We start from the raw sequence: 20,767 nt of genomic DNA, 5'->3' as shown, positions 1-20,767 counted from the left end.
CGAGAGGGACGGCCTTAACTGTCCCCGCTGGCTCGAAGTTGCCAGCATGTCGCTTCACGTCTGGCACCTCTTCGGAGAGGTTCTCCATGTCGGCGATGAGGGCCTCGGACTCGGCGAGGGCCTCGGCGTACTCCACGCACTCCATGTCACATTCAAACGCGTGTTTGTACGTGGGGCCGACGGTGATGACCCCGTTGGGGCCCGACATTTTGAGCTTCAGGTAGGTGTAGTTGGGGACGGCCATGAACTTCGCGTAGCATGGCCTCCCCAATATCGCGTGGTAGGTTCCTCGGAACCCGACCACCTCGAACGTCAGAGTCTCTCTTCGGAAATTGGAGGGCGTTCCGAAGCAGACGGGTAGGTCGAGCCGTCCGAGGGGCTGGACGCGCTTCCCAGGAATGATCCCGTGGAAAGGCGCAGCGCCTGCTCGGACGGAGGACAGATCGACGCGCAGGAGCCTGAGGGTCTCGGCGTAGATGATGTTGAGGCAGCTGCCCCCATCCATCAGGACCTTGGTGAGCCTGACGTCGCCGATGATGGGGTCAACGACGAGCGGGTATTTCCCCGGGCTCGGCACGTGGTCGGGGTGGTCAGCTTGGTCGAAGGTGATGGGCTTGTCGGACCAGTCTAGGTAGACTGGCGCCGCCACCTTCACCGAGCAGACCTCCCGGCGCTCTTCCTTGCGATGCCGAGCCGAGGCATTCGCCGCATGCCCTCCGTAGATCATGAAGCAGTCGCGGACCTCGGGGAACTCTCCTGCTTGGTGATCTTCCTTTTTGTCGTCGTCGCGGGCCCTGCCACCCTCTGCAGGTGGCCCGGCCTTGTGGAAGTGGCGCCGAAGCATGACGCACTCCTCGAGGGTGTGCTTGACGGGCCCTTGATGATAGGGGCACGACTCCTTGAGCATCTTGTCGAAGAGGTTGGCACCTCCGGGGGCTTCCGAGGGTTCTTGTACTCGGTGGCGGCGACAAGGTCTGCGTCGGCAGCGCCGCGTTTCGCTTGCGACTTCTTCTTGCCTTTCTTCTTGGCGCCGGGCGGGGTGGACGCCTCGGGAGCCTCTTCCGACGGGCAGCCCTGGGGCTGCTTGTCCTTTCGGAAGATGGCCTCGACCGCCTCCTGGCCAGAGGCGAACTTGGTGGCGATGTCCATCAGCTCGCTCGCCCTGGTGGGGGTCTTGCGACCCAACTTGCTCACCAGGTCACGGCAGGTGGTGCCGGCAAGGAACGCGCCGATGACATCTGAGTCGGTGATGTTGGGCAGCTCGGTGCGCTGTTTCGAGAATCGCCGGATGTAGTCCCAAAGAGACTCTCCCGGCTGTTGCCGGCAGCTTCGGAGGTCCCAGGAATTCCCGGGGCGCACGTACGTGCCCTGGAAATTGCCGGCAAAGGCTTGGACCAAATCATCCCAGTTGGAGATCTGCCCCGGAGGCAGGTGCTCCAACCAGGCGCGAGCAGTATCGGAGAGGAACAGGAGGAGGTTGCGGATGATGAGGTTGTCGTCATCCGTTCCACCCAGTTGGCAGGCCAGGCGGTAGTCCGCAAGCCACAGTTCCGGCCTCGTTTCCCCCGAGTACTTTGTGATAGTAGCCGGGGGTCGGAAACAGGTCGGGAACGGTGCCCGCCGGATGGCCCGGCTGAAGGCCTGCGGACCGGGTGGTTCGGGCGAGGGACTCCGATCCTCCCCGCTGTCGTAGCGTCCCCCACGCCTGGGGTGGTAGCCTCGGCGCACCCTTTCGTCGAGGTGGGCTCGACGGTCGCGACGATGGTGCTCGTTGCCGAGGTGGCCCGGGGCCGCAGGCGCGGTGTTGCGCGTGCGCCCGGTGTAGACCGAGGCTTCCCGCATGAATCGGGAAGTCGCGGCATGAGGTTCCGAGGGGTATCCCTGCCTCCGGGAGGCAGAGCTTTCGGCCCGTCGGGCCGCAGCGCCTTCCAGGAGATTTTTGAGCTCTCCCTGGATTCGCCGTCCCTCGGTGGTCGATGGCTCCGGCATCGCACGGATAAGCATTGCTGCGGTTGCCAGGTTCTGACCGACCCCGCTGGACGCGGGTAGCGACCTGACCCTGACGTCGTTGGCGACGCGGTGCTGGAAACCCTGGGGCAGGTGACGTATTTCTCCGGCCGGGGGCTGGCCCGCCCATACCTGCCCGACGCCCCGGCGGATCGACTCAAGGGCTCCTGCTCCCTCGTCGAGCCTGGCCTGCGCCCCGCGGACTTGCTCGAGCTGTGGGTCGTGACCCCCCGCCGGAACGGGGACCACATCTAGCTCCCGCGGGATGTCGGCGCGAGGCGCCGGCCTAGGGAGATCACCGTCCCTCGGCATGCCGAGGTGGTTGCCTTCGGCGGGATCCCCTAGCTCGACGTGGAAACATTCGCGGCTTGGGCCACAGTCCTTGTCGTCAAGGCTGCGGCTACCGTCGGAACAGTCGGAGAGGCAGTAGTCACATGCGGTCATAAAGTCCCGCATGGCACTGGGGTTGCCAAATCCAGAGAAATCCCAGCAGATGCTGGGATCGTCATCTTCCTCAGACCCAGAGGGCCCGTAGGTCGAGACGTCCGTCAACCGGAACCAAGGCGACCGCGTACGAAACCCCAGAGGGGTTGCACTCGCCTCAACGAGAGCGCCCGCCAAAGCGAGGTCGCTAGGCGGGTTGAGGCCGAGTCGACATAATGCAGGATGGGAATCAGTCAGTACCTTTTGGTCGACGAGGGGCGATGTAGTCACGTCGGGGGCTGATCGCGCCATCGTCCTAGGTACGAGGGCGACGTCCTGCAGGCCCTCCGCGAGCTCGCTGGCGTCGTCCACTTGCTCGGGATTGGCGTGTCACGAGGGGACGGCGCTCGCCTTCGTCTCGAATGCGAGGTCGACGCCCGACACGCCCTCCGTTGGGGCGCTGGGGACGTCAATTCGCTCGACAGCCGACGAAGCGCGGCCACCCGCCCGGCCTTGGTTGCCCCGCCTCTTCCTCCGTTAGCGGGGGAGAGGACGGGGCAAGCTCGAATGTCGTTCTTCCACCGCGCGGGGAAGACGTCGTCGATTCCGCCACCGGAGGGCGGGTTGTCGGCCGCCATTGTCGTTGTCGCGCGGCGGTGGAAGGAGTATCATGTCGTAGCTGCCGTCGAGGGACATGAACTCAAGATTCCCGAAACGGAGCACCGTCCCGGGTTGGAGAGGTTGTTGGAGACTGCCCATCTGGAGCTTGACGGGAAGCTGCTCGTCAACACGCAGCGGGCCCCTACCTGGCGCGCCACCTGTCGGCGTTTCGAGACCGGGGGGTCCCTAAGCCGACGAGTGAGTGTGCTGCGTGCCCCAGCCCAGATGGGTCGAGCGCGTGGGCGAGCACGAAGGGGGGAAAGGAGCGAGGAGGCCGGAGTCCGGCGAGAGAGAGGTGGGAATCCCGTGGCCTTCGTGTTCGTCCCGCGCCCAGGTCGGGTGCGCTTGCAGTAGGGGGTTACAAGCGTCCACGCGGGTGAGGGAAGCGAGCGGCCCCAAGAGAGCGCCTGTCCCCGTCCTCGTCCCCGCGCGGCCAACCTTCTCTAAGAGGGCCCTGGTCCTTCCTTTTATAGGCGTAAGGAGTGGATCCAGGTGTACAATGGGGGTGTAGCGGAGTGCTACGTGTCTAGCGGGGGGAGAGCTAGTGCCCTAGGTACATGCCAATGTGGCAGCCGGAGAGATCTTGGCACCCTGCTGGCGCGATGTCGTGGCTGTCGGAGGAGCAACGGAGCCTGGCGGAGGGACAGCTGTTGGAACGGTTGTGTCCTTGCTGACGTCGCCCTGCTTCCGTAAGAGAGCTGAGAGCCGCCGTCGTCACGGGGCTAGCGGGGCGCCATCATTGCCTATCTGGCGGAGCCAGCCAGATGGGACACAGGTCTTGTTCTCTACGACCCGAGTCGGCTCGGGGTAGGGTGATGATGGCGCTTCCTGTCGACGTGGCTGGCGTGTGCCCTAGGTTGGGCGACGTGGAGGCTCCTCCGAAGCCGGGGTCGAGTCTGTCTTCCATGGCCGTGGCCGAGTCCGAGCCCCTGGGTCGGGCGAGGCGGAGGTCGTCAGCAGAGGCCGAGTCCGAGCCCCTGGGTCGGGCGAGGCGGAGGTCGTCAGCAGAGGCCGAGTCCGAGCCCCTAGGTCGGGCGAGGCGGAGGTCGTCAGCAGAGGCCGAGTCCGAGCCCCTGGGTCGGGCGAGGCGGAGGTCGTCAGCAGAGGCCGTGTCCGAGCCCCTGGGTCGGGCGAGGCGGAGGTCGTCAGCAGAGGCCGAGTCCGAGCCCCTGGGTCGGGCGAGGCGGAGTTCGTCGTCTTCCGGGGCTTAGCCCGAGTCCGAGCCCTTGGTCGGGCGGAGCGGAGTTCGCCGTCTTCCGGGGCTTAGCCCGAGTCCGAGCCCTGGGTCGGGCGGAGCGGAGTTCGCCGTCTTCCGGGGCTTAGCCCGAGTCCGAGCCCTTGGTCGGGCGGAGCGGAGTTCGCCGTCTTCCGGGGCTTAGCCCGAGTCCGAGCCCTGGGTCGGGCGGAGCGGAGTTCGCCGTCTTCCGGGGCTTAGCCCGAGTCCGAGCCCTGGGTCGGGCGGAGCGGAGTTCGCCGTCTTCTGGGGCTTAGCCCGAGTCCGAGCCCTTGGTCGGGCGGAGCGGAGTTCGCCGTCTTCCGGGGCTTAGCCCGAGTCCGAGCCCTGGGTCGGGCGGAGCGGAGTTCGCCGTCTTCCGGGGCTTAGCTCGAGTCCGAGCCCTGGGTCGGGCGGAGCGGAGTTCGCCGTCTTCCGGGGCTTAGCCCGAATCCGAACCCTGGGTCGGGCGGAGTGGAGTTTCCTATGGTGCCTTTGGCAGGGCCTGGTTTCCTTTGCGTTAAATGCTCCTGCGACTTGGCCGGTCGGTGTGGCGATTCAGTCAGGGTTGCTTCTCAGCGAAGGCAAGGCCTCGGGCAAGCCGGAGATGTGTCCGCCGTTGAAGGGGGGCCTCGGGCGAGACGGAAACCCCTTCGGGGTCGGCTGCCCTTGCCCGAGGCTAGGCTCGGGCGAGGCGTGATCGAGTCGCTCGTATGGACTGATCCCTGACTTAATCGCACCCATCAGGCCTCTGCAGCTTTATGCTGATGGGGGTTACCAGCTGAGAATTAGGCGTCTTGAGGGTACCCTAATTATGGTCCCCGACACTATTACAGCCTTAATAAGTAGTAGAGACAAAATGTGTGTTATACCGTTATGAGAAAATGTTTCATAATCAATTTGTGATTCTGACCATACATAAATTTTGTTATTTATAATCTATCTGTTTCACCACTACATTGCAACCATCAGTATCATGCAGACTTCGATATATGTCACGATTTGCATGGTCTCATCATTATAGAGCACGTTCCACACATACCGGAAGAAATTATATCGTACATCGTTAGTCATCAGACACATACCACCATACACTTTTGCTTAAACAAAAAGGCAAGTGTGTGTTTGCGAAGATAATTAAAGGCAAGCCGGCACAAAAGCTACCCCAACGGTGGCGAGGATGACGAACTGGTCATTGTTGTCGGTCCTCCTCTGTGTCACCTCTGGCGCCAAGATGATGCCACAGTCCTCGATATAGTAGTCATCGAACGCGCGCGACATACCGAGTACTGATGACTTTTGGCTGGGCTGTAAAATGAAGTGCACTTCGGGCTCATCAACAAGGTAGTACCCCTGACCGTTGCACCACCGGATGCGCTACTCCTCTACATACATTGTGTTCAAGGACACTCATACAACGTCAGCAACGGCCATCGTCTCAGCGCACAAGAATTCATGGCCAGTCAGTAGCGACTTACGTGGCAGGTTGGGCTTCAGGTGGACGATGAGCTAGACGACGTGATGGCGTCGTCGTTGAATGCAGTGCCCAGAACAACCCGAGAGTCATCGATGTTGGCGACGACCATGAGGTCCCCCTGCTTGACGATGGACAGCGCAGAGCAACCGCTCTGCACCGCGTCCAAGCGGTGGCGGCGCCAGAGCTTGTCGTACATAGCGGCACATACGACCACGTAGGGCTGTTTCTAGAGGTCGAACTGGCAGTCGCCAAGTTTCTTCTTGTCGTCGATGAGCGACCCCAACGCGAGTGCCTCCTGCTAATGATGTTTGTTCGGGGTTTTCAAGTAAGAAACATGGATTCATGTTTGGCGTTGGTTTATAAAAATGACTCACAAGTCAGATCCATGGGAAAAAATATTACGAAGAATAAATGTCACACATGCAAAAAAAGGAATTTAAGTTGAAAATATTATTCAAACAAAAGAAATTGCATGTAAGGCTCTTCTTTAAATACTACTCACTCCATCCAAAAATATAGTTCAAGAATCTCGGTGATACTTATCTAATACTACGCATTGTGCAAGGATAGCAGGTGGGTTTGGAGAGAAATGTAGTAGATGTGTTTTCTGTTATAGATGTAGACATAAACACATATGTAGTGTTGTGGTAGCTACTGCTAGCATTTGTTTGAGAGGTTGTGGGTTCAAATCCCCTTTGGGCCATGTGTATTTATTTAATTTTAGCTAGGCGCCGGCTGTACTGGAGAATGGGAATGGGAATGGGTTGTGCGCGGAGAGGAGGGAATCAGAATGGCAGAACGCGGAATGGCCGACTACTATTACAGTCTTAATACGTAGTAGAGATATTCGTGTTCGGCTTAGGTTCTAACTTGTGCTCTACTCCTTTTAAATTATAAGTCGTTTTGAACAAAGTTTAAAATCATACTTGTAAAACTCTGACTATAGATAATCGTTTTCTTATTTAGTTTTAAAACCTTATTTAGTTTTGAAACCTAAATAGTTATATGTACTGATTTATCTACAAAGTGATTTTTTATAAAGGTATAAATATTAAGAGTTTATTTTATTTTGACAAGGAAACATCTCGTCCCACGACGCTGTTGTGATGCCGATGCCGAGGGGGCGGCCATGGAGATATGCACGAGGGAGAAACGGAGGAAACAGGACGCCTTGCTCTAGAGGAAGAACCCAATGACTTTTTTAGGATTTATTCGTTTTGGTATTAATCCATATAGATTAGATGGTATTGAGTAGGTTTCAATCCCGAATAAGTTAAAATCTTTAATAATGTTTTTCAATATCATTAAATTCACATAGAACAGTAATAACCGAACAATATAGTTTAAGTTTAATAATAAACCCAATTTACTCAGAGTGCTGGTTCAGTTGGAGTTGTGCAGTTGGAGTTGCCTAAGGATTGTGGTGCATGGGCATACTAAGGTGGCGGTAACACTGGCCATTCGGGTTAGCACGAAAATTCGGATCGGGGTTTTCGAGGTTTTTAAATTTTGGGTATCTAGAAACGATACCCAAATGTAGTCTTACTAAATCGGGTACCCAATAATTCGGGTACTCAATTTTTTCGGTTTGGGTTCGGGTAGCCCGTTCTACCCAATTACTGTTTTTCTATTGTGGTTGACTTTTGTGCATTCTATCAGACAACAACAAATATAATATTTAATATAAATATACAACAAACAAACCACATCACAACTGCACAATAAGTATTGAGTGTTTTAAAAAATTCACATAGCAAAATTGCAAAAATATATCACATCTAAGAGAGACCAAACATGCAAACATCACATTTCACGTAGTATTAGTCACATTTCCAAGCAGCAAGGCAGGCTAGAAGGCAGAAGCAAGGCAGCAAAAGCAACACACACTGCACATGATGCACATGTCTAGGGATGAAAACAGGACGGATACGGCCGGATAGAAGGCTATCCCGTATCAGTATCCTACCCTAATGTATTTTTTCGGATACGGAACCAGATACAGATAGTTAAGATTCAGGATGGATACAGGACGGGACCGGGAAATAATTCGGGCGAGTAAGAAACGAATAACGGATACTACGCGGATAGGTACCGGATAGTTGTCGGGTAGTTCATACTGATGACATTAATTGCCCAACCATCCAAACACATAAATTAAGCAATACATAAGCATGTATATAATAGATCAAATGTAGGAAAAGAAACCTATAAAATTAACATCATGCAGTTCAAAGTTACTAATATTAAAAAAATTCGGCAGCATTTCCCCTATTTTAGGCATAATCCACAAATCCACAAGTATATAACAAATAGTAGATAGTTGACATTAATTAACATGTTCAAGTGAAGAAGTGCAAATAAGAAAATAAAGTTGCAACAACCAAACAACCAGCAAACCTCCGCTCCACAACATTACAACAATAAGTAACAAGTTCAACATCATCCATGGTAACTTGAACTTTAACTTCTCAAGTTCCAATTGCAGCAGCATCCTCCAAGTCAACGTCATTCATAGGTTCACTTAAGGTTTTAATTTCAATCTCCAAATCTGAAATTAATAGAAAACATATTATTAGTAATGAATGATGATGTGAATCATAAAGCTATAAATATAACAATACCTTTCTCCGAAGCAATCTTCCAATCTTTACAACAAACCAATGCCTCAATAAATTCTGGTTTGAGTCTTGAACGGAATGCATCAACAATGCGTCCACCCGAACTAAATGCAGACTCTGAAGCAACAGTAGACACTTGCATAGACAACACATCACGAGCAAGGGTAGAAAGAATAGGAAAATTTGTGACTTGCCCTTTCCACCATGATAGGATATCAAATGTTGCTTCATTGTCATTGACCTTCACTAGGTCCTCGCTCATATACAAATCTAACTCTGACACCTTCTTGTCATTGCTTGTTGTTGCATACAACTCATCAAGATCAACCTCATCCTCCTCCTCATCCACCAAACAAGTATTTTTATGTGGAACAAACTCACTCTCTCTTGAACTAGAACCTTTTGTGGTTGATTTTGCATTGATGACTGCTGAATAATATGCAAATAATTCATTGATAACATTCATGAATACTAATTTCTCTAACTCGGCTTTATCACTGCCATACATCTTAGACATATATAGCTCAATCATCCTATGTTTGTATCTAGGATCAAGAAATGCTCCCACTGCCAAAGCTAAATTGTTCATTTCCCAATATTTATCAAACTTGTGTCTCATAGAAAATGCCATTGTGCAAATTACCAGATCACTACTATCACACCATCTTGCAATAGCCATCTTAATCTCAGAAAACTTCCGAAAGAAATGATTTGCAGTAGGATATGAAGTACCGGAAAAAAGCAATGTGACATCATAGAATTTTTTCAAACACTTGCTAATATTTGTTGCATTCAACCAATCAGTGCTTGAAGGATTGATGTGACCATATTTGTCCTTATCTTTTTTAGCCAGACGATCAAAAGCATTCTTATAGTAAATGGCATCTCTAATCATGATATATGTAGAGTTCCATCTAGTAGCAACATCCAAGGAAAGGGTCTTTTTAGGGTCTAGACCACATTCTTTAGCACATTTCTCAAATGCCTCCAACTGCAAAGGTGACCTTTTGATAATTGTTACAAATTGTCTAATGTTTCCAATGACATTTCCAAGGCATGATAATCCATCTCTAGCAACTAGATTCAATATATGATTTGCACATCTAACATGAAAGAATTTTCCATCACATACAAGCAACTCTTTAGCATTTTCAATCACTATCTCAACGGCTACCTTGTTTGCAGCAGCATTATCCAAAGAAAGAGCAAACATTTTCTTATCTAGGTTCCAATTCAACACATTTGCAAAAAATGTATCGCTCAATTTTATTCCTCCATGGCTGCCTTCTACATGCATAAAGTTGATAATCCTTTTTTGCATTTTCCAATGATCATCAATCCAATGTGCAGTAACACACAAATATGACTTGTTCTGAATAGATGTCCAAGTATCCATAGTAAAACTAACACGACATGATAGTTTATTGAATTGTGCATACAGTAGATTCTTTTCCTCCTTATAAAGTTCCATGATCTCTTTACAAACAGTAACACGAGACTTCGAAGGAAATGATGGTCTTAATGATTTGATGAATTTCACAAAGTACCTATGTTGAGCAATACTAAACGGATACTCATGCATGATAATGGCATAATATAAAAGTCTCACACTAGCATTCTCATCATATTTATATGTTGCTATGGCATCCCCACTCTGACTAAGCATTTGTTGACCTTTCAAAACTTGATGCTTCATCCTTAAATGGTTACTAAAAGCCTTTGTGCCATTATAACTATATGCCTTAGCTTTATGTGAACATCTTAGGCATTTAGCCCACTTTTGCTTAACAATAGAACCATCAGCTTCCTGAACCTCTACCTCATACCTTGTGAAGTGCTCCCAAACCCAAACCTTGTTAATCAACCTGCAATAGGGACTAATTGCTAAACACAAACAAATCTACAAAAGCCTCCTGAACACAGTACATGAACACTGAGAAAACAGGAACTAATTTATAATTGATAAACATAATACGAGTTGAAATGTCCTAATCTTTTTTTTCTAGATAGGAGAGAGCACGGTACATGTATGCCATGGAATACTAGTATACTCAGTACATACTAATTTATAATTGATAAACATAATACTCAGTACATGGAATACTACACGATGATACATGTATACACGATACCTGTACCTGTGTTGAGATCTGGAAATGGAGACTTGCCTGACTACTTGCTGCGCCGGCTCCGGTGAACTGCTTGCTGCGCTGGGGACCAGGGAGAGTCGGCCGGCAGGGGATGGCCGGATGGGTGAGCCGGCGTCCGGCGAGGTGCTGAGCTGAACTGCTTGCTGCGCAGCCGCCGTTGCTATGCTTTGCCCTAAGGCCCTAACGCCCTGGCACCCTGCGGCGGCTGTGAGCCTGTGAGGCGGGCAGGCAGCGGCTAGCCGGCTACTAGCAGGCCAACATAATGTTTTTCAACCAGCCCAGCCCAAATAAATGAATAATAGTTATGGGCCATTCATGTGAACGGCTGAGTCTGGGTACCCGATGGTCGGGTATCCGTATCCGACTCAAGGAATTCGGGTAGTTGCCGGATACTGACGATTCCATATCCGATCCGTATCCGGAAGTATATCAATCGGGCAGTACTCGTATCTGTCTCGTGAACAAAACTATCCGTATCCGAAAATTCGTGTTTTTTTAACTATTCGTATTCGGTACCTGACCCGGGTACCCGACCTATTTTCATCCCTACACATGTCTAGGTCCAGTCCATTCGAGCAGCAAGGTAGCAGGACAACAAAGTCATCCGAGCAGCAAGGCAGCATGCCAGCAAAGTCATTCGAGTAGGGGTGGGCACTTTTATACCATAAACTGAAAACCGAACCGAACCGAAATTTCGGTTTTTTCGGTAGTTCGGTTCGGTTTCGGTTTTTGTATCTTAGAAGTTCGGTTTTCGGTATCGTAATCGGTTTTCACCGTATACCGAACCGAAATACCAAAAAAACCAAATACCAAACTTTATCAATTCTAAAATTTGACTTTTCGATTATGTGAACTAAATGTGTGAAGCAATTAAATTGTTATTCACTTATTTATATGTGATGTATGATGTATCTCTAAATATTTGTACCTATATAATTTTTACTTTTTAAAATTATGTGTAATCTATCATATAAACTTGTTATATGTGTTGTTTTGAATATAAGTTTGGTATTCGATTTTTACCGAAAAACCGAAGTAAAAAACCAAAACCGAAGTTCTCGGTTTTCATTTTCTAGAAAACCGATTGGTTTCTAATGTCTAAAAAACCGAAAAACCGAACCGAAATTTCAAAAAAATCCGAATGCCCATCCCTACATTCGAGCAGCGAGGAGCACGGCGACCGGCGACTTGGGTTCACTGCGATACACTCCAGTACGGCTTGCGCTGGTCTTGGAGGCTTTGCACTTGCCGACTTGGAGGCCAGACGCCAGTACTACAATACGCGAATACACTTGCTGCTTGACGTTGGCACACGTAGATAGATGTAGTCATGTAGCAAGCTGGTAAATTTCAGGCTTATTGAGTAGTTCGGGTACCGCAAGTTGTTACCTAATTAGGCCCGAATTAAAATTGGGTATTTAGTTTCGTTAACTGTTGGAACCATTCGGGTATCGGGCTTCAAGTTAAACGGGTACTGGTTCAGGTATTTTGGATTTCAGGCTTATCTAGTTGACTGCATCCAAACACCAGTTGAGCCAGCTAACTCTGAACTGGATGACCTTCCCTCTGGTCCAGGCGTCCAGCTGAAGGCAGTTAAGGAGAAGGAGAGTGTCAGGTGCCGGACGAGGAGGACTGACGGCAATAGCTTAGTGGGCTGCGGCGAGGTCATGTGGGCTTGGCGTTGGGCTCATCTGGCATATGTGCCGAGGAATTGGCTTGGGCCTGTAACGGAATTGAAGGGTATTACGTATAGTAAGTGCTTTTGCCATCTTTATTCTTTAGGCCAGGCCATGTTTTTAGTTTAGTTTAGTTTTTGTTGAGGACGACGTCGCTTGGTGCGCCCGTGGACCATGCATCATCATACATATGATTCTGCTCGCTGCTGCCTCGTGTCCAGTCCAGTCCAGTCCAGTCCAGTCCTGCCTGCTACCAGCAAACACAACATGCATGTACACCATGCTTGGTTGCTTGCTATTGGCTATCGCTAGGCTATAGCTTTGCTGCAAACAAAGGACCATGCGTGCTGCTGGTGTGTAGTGTAGTGTAGTACGAGACGATGAGTGTGTTGTTGGCTTCATTCTTTCATGCTCTCCCTCTCCAATGATAATGATGGTCCGATCTCTGATTGGTCCAAAACCGACATCTCTCCTGGTAGTCTGTCTCATGCATCTCTCTATGATCGATCAAGCATATATGGAGCCAGCCTGCAGAGTCAGAGCCACTACTGCTGCTGCTGCACCACATGAATAATAGTATCATGCACCATTGCATCAATCATATATGAACTGCTAAAGTAGAGATGTATGCATGTATGTATTGCTCTTTGACTGGTAGGTGGTGCTAGTACCCAGTCAGGAGCATGTAGTATAGGAGAGGATGAATGAATGTCTTTTGCATTGCAGTTGAGTTGCTTCCATCAGCCGGTCAAACAGATATATAATGCATTGCATTGCATTGCCTCTGAGGGAAAGGGGAAAAAAGACCAATAAGGGCTTGTTCGGTTAGCTCTCAATCCACGTGGATTGAGTGGGATTGGATGGGTTTGAATCCCAAACAAATCAAATTTCTTCTTAATTTTTTCCAATCCCATTCAATCCATGTGTATTGGGAATAACCGAACAAGCCCTAAAGTGAAAAGGCTCCAGTTTAACACAAAACAAAACAAAAAAAATTAGATCTTTACTTTAGCAGTGGCAAGAGAAGGAAGGAGTCATCTGCTCATCCATCACCAATTCACCATGCCCCTTTTCGTTCACCTCTTGCTAACTTACTTATGTACATACAGAAACTATTGACAGCAAGCAACACGCAGCAAAATAAATGGGGAACAAAATCAGCTACACGGATTCAAGGAAGAGTGCAGTGGGTGGGGCTACAGAAAGAAGAGAAGGCCATGGATGGACGCATGGAGCTAGGTGGATATATAGGTCCGAGTCCGAGGAACGCTAGCTCGGCAGAGCAGGGCGGGGTTGCTTAGCTTAGCTAGCTAGTAGTCGCGCCAGCAGACGAGCATGGAGACGCAGCGCCGGACGATGTAGAAGCGCGCGCGGTGCTCCTTCACCGCCTCCACGCACTTCTTGGACAGCCGCGACGACGACGACGACGACGACGACGACGACTCCGCTGGGCAGGCGGCGGCGCCTGCTTGTTGTTGTTGCTGCTGCTGCTGAGAAGACGGGGCGGCGGCAGAGCTGCCTGTGGCTGCTGCAGTACTGGTGCCTGCTGCAGTACTCCTGCTGCTGCTCACGCTGGCCGAGTAGCTCCGGCTGAGCACGCTCCCCGCGGCGGCGTCCATGGCGTGCGGCCTGCCGGATCTGCTCCGCCCCTTCTTGGACAGCCTCCACCTGTCGTCCCCGGCCCCGGCTGACGAGGACGAATCCATCCGGATGCCGGCCGGCTGGTGTATCTATGTATGGCTGTGTCGGCGGCAAACTCTCTCTGCCTCTGCCTCTGCCTGCCTGAGTTGGTGAGGGAATGTGCAGTGGCTGCCTGCTGCCTAGATTTATATAGAGAGAAGAGAGAAGAGACTCAAGGACTGAGAGCTAGCGCTTCCTCATCCCTGCCCTCTCACGCTCGGTGGCCTCAGTCACTAGCTGGATCGAGTGACTCAGCTACTCAAGAATAACAATGGAATGCAATGCAATGCAATGGAATGGAGAGGTACGTAGAAACTCCACACCAGCAGAGATGGAGATGAGGAACAAGAGTAGGAGGAATTGATGAAATTGCTGGTTGGAGTACCTGCACGTGATGATGGGAGGGGAAAAAAAGGAAAGGGGAATGAGCTGAGGGAAGATGGTGGCCTTGTGTGTGCTAGCTAGCTGTAGGCTGTAGGCCTGTGACTGCTGCTGCAACTATTGAGTCAGTGAGTGATGAGTGAATGACTGAATGAGGGAGGAGCTGCAAAAGCAACCCATCGAGCAGCAAAAAAAACAGTAGGCGAGAGCAATTGGGATGGCGGGCTACCCAAACAAACACAAACACACCAGGAACAGGGTGCCTGTTTTATTTTGGGTCTTTAGCCTGTCGCCCCTGTTTGGATTACAAATGAGCAGTTTCCCCTTGTAGAGTATCGCTTTGTACTGTTATGCCTGTTTTTTTTTTAAATTTTTTTGAATCAACGCGTTAACCCTGCTATGTACCAGACAGTTGTCGGTGTTAGATATGACCATTTTGCTCTTATATGAAAATTGTAAAAAAAGGACCTATTTACTAGGGGGAAAAAATCAAGAATGGACATGTTTTGTACACAGAGAAGAATAACATGTATAAACTGGCTGTTGAGCACTAAAATATACACGGGCCAGACGTACTGTCCGCAGTCCAGACAGTCCACGATGACGACGCAGACGGTCCGTGCATACGCAGAATCAATTAGGGTTAGAGATGACAATGGGTACCCGAAACCCAAAACTCGATGGGGTTTTACCTCATTAGGGTATGAGTTTGGGTCAATTTTCATAGCCATGAGTTTGTTAATAAGCATAAATCTATACCCGACAGGTTTATGGGTACGTTTTTGTTCCAATAGTACCCAAACCTGTGAACCAGTGGGTTTTTTAAACCCGACCAAACCTAGTGCATATTGCCATTTTATTTTATAAACGGACAACAAACTTGTTATTCCTTATTTACTTCCTAATTTTTATCAAATGGTGAATGTATAAGTAGTCAGTGAGAGTGTTGCTTGCTTGCTATTATAGTTTTTACTAGCGTTATATATGTGGTGGATGGATAACTTAGTGCAAGGTCACTTAATTATACAACTTATTATTTGTATTTCATTCTCTCTACTAATAATTTTTATACCAAATCATGAACTCGTTGTTCATCACATAAATTTTGGACCATGATCTCATTAATCATTATGATACTTATTGATTATGAGAAGAACAAGCATATTGGAGATGAAACCCGCGAGTGCCCGCTAACCTGATGGGTACGGGTTTGGGTAAAATCTCAAACCCGTCATGGGTATGAGTTTTTTAATGGGCATAGATATTTTTCATGGATACGGGTTTGGGATGGCAAAACCCAGCGGGTTTGTACCTGTTGCCATCTCTAGTTAGGGTTCCGCATTTTTTACAGGATTTGTTAGCAAAATCCACGAGATAAGCTCGAGAACCGACTTGTAACAGGTCCATACCTCCCATTTATATAAATGAAAGGGTACAATCGATTGAGGCCTCCACAGTCGATCCAATCAAACCTATTATTCATATTTATATTATTTGCACTGTTCTTTCCATTCCTTAGGAGTATAAGTAATCTAGCACTAGTATTAATCTTCCTAGACCTATTACTTCATCTCTCTTCACCCCCGCGTCGTCTAGAGGTGGTGGTGGGATTGCTCCAACTAACTAGTATTAAACAATAGTTAGTGTACATAGATATTTTTTGAGGTAAACAAGAGTAAAGCTATACACCACTTACTTAGTACTATTGCTTCCTTTTTCGGACCGATTACAAGACAACCAACTTAGTCTTTTCTTCTATAATATCTACCAACTTAATTAGTGTGTATGCTTTCGTGTAACTTTAGCAAATTATTTGTATGTGTTGCACTATAACCTATACAACATGTACAAGGTTAATACCTAATGAGCATATGAACAAATCCGAAGCATAGTAGATGCAGATTGACCTAAGCATCATATTAAAGAACCAATATATCAACCTAAGAGGCAAGTTAAAGAAGCAGTAAATCAACCTAACAACTTTTCAGAAGGAGAATCCAAGGTTAGTACATACTGTTGTCCACGACATTGCTTCCTTCCTGCCAAGGAGCCTATCGCCCAAACGAGGAGCATGTCCACTTGTTGCCTCCCGCACACGAAGCCGCCTTCGTCACCCACACATGGAGTTCACCACCCATCGCCTCTCGCATGCGGAACCTGACCACCCACCGGTTCCTACCCACAGCACGCGAAGCCGCACCCACCTCCTACATGTGGAGTGTGGCCACTTGCACGCTTCCAACAATATCCCGCTCATCGCCCGCCATCGCCTTACTATGGTTAGGGTTCCACGGGAGCCAATTGAGTGAGGATAAGTTGAGGCATCTCTGATTGAACCAGTACATGATGATAGTATGAGCCACTTTTTTTTTACTTAGAAAATTATAATTGAAGGTAATGACACTTTGAACAGGGACAAACAGAGAACTTGATTTCAAAAACTAGGGGAAAATATGCTAACATCAAAACCTTGAGAGCAACTATACATTTGGAACTTAGAACAAGGGCAATGGTACCAATTTCCCATTTTATTTTAGACTAATGGAGTAAAACAGTTTATTTCAATGGTCAACGTACCTTCTAGGTCATCCAAATTTATTAGTCCTCGCAAATTCTTTTTCGCTACCCACTTCTATTGTTGGCCTATGGTCAGCGCCCTTGGGTACAGGTACCCTAGGCGCTACACTCAAACTAGGCCTGCACGGGGAGTACATGCTACATGCCCCACCTTTGAGAAGGACCAGGTCGATAAGTCCCCTATGAAGAGACAATAGAACACGTGGCTAGGACCCCTGCCACGCGTCATCGCGAGGGGGCCTCTTGCCACTCAAGCCTTCATTATGCTCCCTTTTTGCAATGATCCTCGCCAACCTGTTGGTGGGGTTCAGTTGCGCCACGTGGCCTTGCCGACCCTCTGCCCTTGGTAGGATCCAGTGGTGCCACGTGTCCTTGGGTCCTACTGGGACCCAGACCCCTAGGGATCAATGGGGAATGTAACTATTTCAAGGATCTTTACTTGCATAGTGCTTGTTAATACACTCGATGATTAGTATAGATGCTTTGCAAAGTGTTTAGGCTTGTTAGATCATTGCTTATGTGCTTGCTCTGAGTTTAGGACTAATATTTAGTGAGGTTTGCATACCTCATAATTTTAGGTGCATATGTGCACCGTGTTTGTACACTGAGAGGTGTGTAGTATTGTGAGACCACATCCACCGTGTTTGTAGTGTGACCGCCACCATGTACTGAAGGGAACGATGAACGAGGTCTACGACAGTTTGGCCAGAAGCTCAATAGTAAAGAGCGCGGGGAGCAATCCAAAAGATGCTATCCTGGAGATCCACTTATGTGTGAAGAGGTTCAAGAGGTATTGACAGTGTTACTCGTCTAGGAGCTTGTTGGCCCTTGTGAGGGCCTATAACAAATATTGAAGGAAGTTTGTGATACCTCACTAAGAATACTAAAATCATCGAACGAGAGTTTACATCTCTATTTCTCCGTAGCTTTTGTATTTATATTATGTACCTTAATTATGTGCTTTATTTTTTTAGGTTTGTTGATATGCTAGTTGATAGATTAAAACTCTATTTCACGGTAGAGACAACAAGATAATAAGAAAACTTTGTTACATATATAGATAGTTCTATATTTATTATGTAGATTTTTATTAGGCTAAAAATTATATAGTATAGCCGGCTACCTTAAACGTTACGGTCCTTAAATTGTAACCGGTTAAGGTTGAAAATCATTGTACTGTACAAGAATATATACACACACACAACAGTGTACCTATAAGTAACAGTGTATTCTACCAAGCCTCAATGATGTTGCTCCCTTTTCTCACTCATTGTTTGTTGAAATTGAATCAGAGAAAATTTATACTACGTCGCATCAAACAGCACACATGCATGGCCGGCCCAAAGCGTTATATATATATATATATATATGGAACTGACTGTATCAGAAAAACAGGGTAGAGCTTAAACAAGGGAGCATTATTATCGAGAAAGAGAGATCCAGATGATAATGTATTCTAATTTGCAAAAGACGACTAAGCCCATATATAGTTGCTGGCCTGCTACCTAGCTCGTTGCTATTCCCTACTGCTATGCTATGCTAGTCGGTGGATATGCTGAGACCTAGCTTCCCGTTTAATTCTGTATATATACTATATATCAGTATTGATATTATTATCTTGCACTGACTGAATGTAAATATAATGCGAGAAAGGGCAGGTCGTGCTTCAGTAATGTTGCTTCATGTGGGCCCACGGCCCACGGAGACAGTGTACAGCTAGCTCTGCTAGGCGCACCATGCCGCTGTAGGAGGAGGAGACGATCGATCCAAAGGCCACTGGAGCAGAAAAATCATGGAGAGAGTGGAGACAGTCCATGTAGATGTAGGACACTGCTTGCGCAGAGGTCACACATGCAGCATGCTCCATCCTAGTCTCTCACACACACATTGTAATAATAAATTCAAAGTGCATGCATTCAGATTTCATTCAAACTCGTAAGCATCACCGATGTATACTTAAAGTGTGTTATCTCACATCGAGAGACTAAGAGTGTCTAAATCTTTATGTCTTTACTTTCAGTTCTAGATCTCGCGATTCACCCCATAAATTCAGTGCTGAAAAATTCTAGATGGTTCGCACGCTAAGAAGTGGGACGTCAAGCTGATCGAGATATGATGGTAACCATGAGTTTCGCATTAGGAGATATGTCTGCTTTTAGCGCTCGGGGTACTACTGCCAACTCGCCTGGAGACCCTGAATCAGATCTAGATTCTTCGATGTTTGTGGTACCGCAAGATCAAGATTTTTGAAGATCTAGTTTCCCCATGTATGAACCCATGAGTCCCTCTAGATGGTGCTACAGGAAAACTCGCCACGAGAGTCGCTACAGTAACCCCGCCTACCGGGCAGATGGAGCGATCCTCCATACCGAGCGTACGTCCATGCATGAACCAGAAGACAACGTCAGGAGGGCTACGTCAACAAGACTGTCCTAGACAATAGGTCACGTCATCCTTCAGACGACAAGTCCCATGTATGAACCCCCTTGAACTATAAAAGGGAGAGGGTCAAACGGCCAAAGGGGGAGCATTGAGCCTGATTTCTCCACTCCCCCGTTCTTACACAAGCACTTGTTGTAACACGTTCCTTAGTGAATATTACGATCGGCACTACACCGGACTAGGGCGCAAGCCTGAACCAGTATAAACCCTCTATTGGAATCCCTTGATTCACCATTCGGAATGAGTCCACGCTAGCCTCCCCCGCCGAACACAAATTCTACTGTTTCCCCGGTTTTTGAAACCACGAAAAATAGTATGACATCGTCATATTGGTAGAACTTTCAAATAAGGACAAGTATCTGCATCTTCATGCAATAGTAGTCAAACACTTGATGCATGGACCATGTGGTTCTTTAAATAGACATAGCCCCTACATAAAAGATGGTCATTGTAAATGTCACTGTCTAGGCCAATTTGAGGCCACAACTCTCTACGGTAAGGACACTTACCCTATATACAAAAAAGGAGGATGGTAGGACAGAACTAGTTAGAGGGCATGACTTGGACAACAGATGGGTCGCCCCATATTGTCCAAAGCTACTAAGAAGGTATGATTAGTATATGAATGTTGAGGTTTTTTCATGCATTCAGGCCATCAATTCCTTTATATGTACATTTATAAGGGGCATGATAGGGCATCAGTGTTAGTGAATGATGTCGATGGTAACAATGATATTAATGATATTGAAAATTATAGGAAGGCTAGATGGGTGGGCAGTGGGCTTGAGGCTTTATGGAGAATATATGGGTTTCATCTAGATGGTATCTCCCCTCTAGTTTTATAGTTGAAACTTCATCTTCTAGGATTGCATCTTGTTTCCTACAAAGAGAATGTTGGTGTGCACAAAATTTTGGATGCACAAGGTGTTGAGAAATCCATGTTGACTTAGTTTTAAAGGTAAACGGAGAATTATCATGGGCTTGGAAGTTATTATACAGAGAGTTCCTATAATATGTTGTTTGGAATAATAGGTTCAAGAAATGGAAACCAAGACAACAACACACCCAAATTTGATGGATCATCTTTGCACATCCTATAGAGGTTGACAAGTATTATCTAAGAGTGTAACTAAACCACATATGAGGCCCTACTTCATATGAAAATCTAAGAACATTTAAAGGTTGTATGTATCCCATATTTTCGAGAAGTAGCTAGGAAAAGGTCTTATTGAGGCAAAGAGTAACATTGATGAATGCCTAACTTAGGCTGAAGTGTTCCAAATGTCTTCATCTCTATGAAGGTTATTTGCTACAATTTTTATTTATTGTGAACCTAGCAATGCGAGAGTACTTTGGGATAAGCACTTGGAAGTAATGTCTGATGACTTCTAGCCAGCCTAAAGGAATTTTAATGATGTATAATAGATGGTGTTGATGGATAATAGAAATATCTTGTAGTTAGT

General features: G+C 48.0%; 2 protein-coding genes across 3 annotated transcripts; both read right to left on the bottom strand.

Annotated features, from left to right (window-relative positions):
* Window positions 1-8,002: 8,002 nt before the first annotated feature.
* Window positions 8,003-10,787, bottom strand: LOC100381392 (uncharacterized). 2 transcript variants are annotated; one of them, XM_008656934.4, is made up of 3 exons: window positions 10,537-10,787; window positions 8,402-10,263; window positions 8,003-8,328 (listed from the first exon to the last, which is right to left on the bottom strand). In XM_008656934.4, the coding sequence occupies exons 2-3, from the start codon at window positions 10,092-10,094 to the stop codon at window positions 8,249-8,251; spliced, it is 1,773 nt and encodes a 590-aa protein (XP_008655156.1). In that variant the 5' UTR covers window positions 10,095-10,263; window positions 10,537-10,787; the 3' UTR covers window positions 8,003-8,248. The 2 variants fall into 2 exon arrangements, with proteins under 2 accessions (XP_008655156.1, NP_001301004.1); NM_001314075.1 differs by having other exon boundaries at window positions 8,085-8,328; window positions 10,567-10,716.
* Window positions 10,788-13,196: 2,409 nt separating this feature from the next.
* On the bottom strand, window positions 13,197-14,410 carry LOC100193795 (uncharacterized). Its single transcript, NM_001138879.1, has one exon. The coding sequence runs from the start codon at window positions 13,928-13,930 to the stop codon at window positions 13,535-13,537; it is 396 nt and encodes a 131-aa protein (NP_001132351.1). The 5' UTR covers window positions 13,931-14,410; the 3' UTR covers window positions 13,197-13,534.
* Between the last annotated feature and the right edge of the window lie 6,357 nt (window positions 14,411-20,767).

Source organism: Zea mays, chromosome 8 (assembly GCF_902167145.1).
Source record: "Zea mays cultivar B73 chromosome 8, Zm-B73-REFERENCE-NAM-5.0, whole genome shotgun sequence".
Taxonomy (NCBI): Eukaryota; Viridiplantae; Streptophyta; class Magnoliopsida; order Poales; family Poaceae; genus Zea; species Zea mays.
This window is presented reverse-complemented; position numbering and strand designations above follow the sequence as displayed.

Coding starts and splice junctions, on each gene's coding strand:
- LOC100381392 (XM_008656934.4), bottom strand. CDS start 10,094: ATGAAGCATCAAGTTTTGAAAGGTCAACAAATGCTTAGTCAGAGTGGG. Junction 8,329..8,401: donor GAAGATTGCTTCGGAGAAAG/GTATTGTTATAT, acceptor TATTAATTTCAG/ATTTGGAGATTGAAATTAAA.
- LOC100193795 (NM_001138879.1), bottom strand. CDS start 13,930: ATGGATTCGTCCTCGTCAGCCGGGGCCGGGGACGACAGGTGGAGGCTG.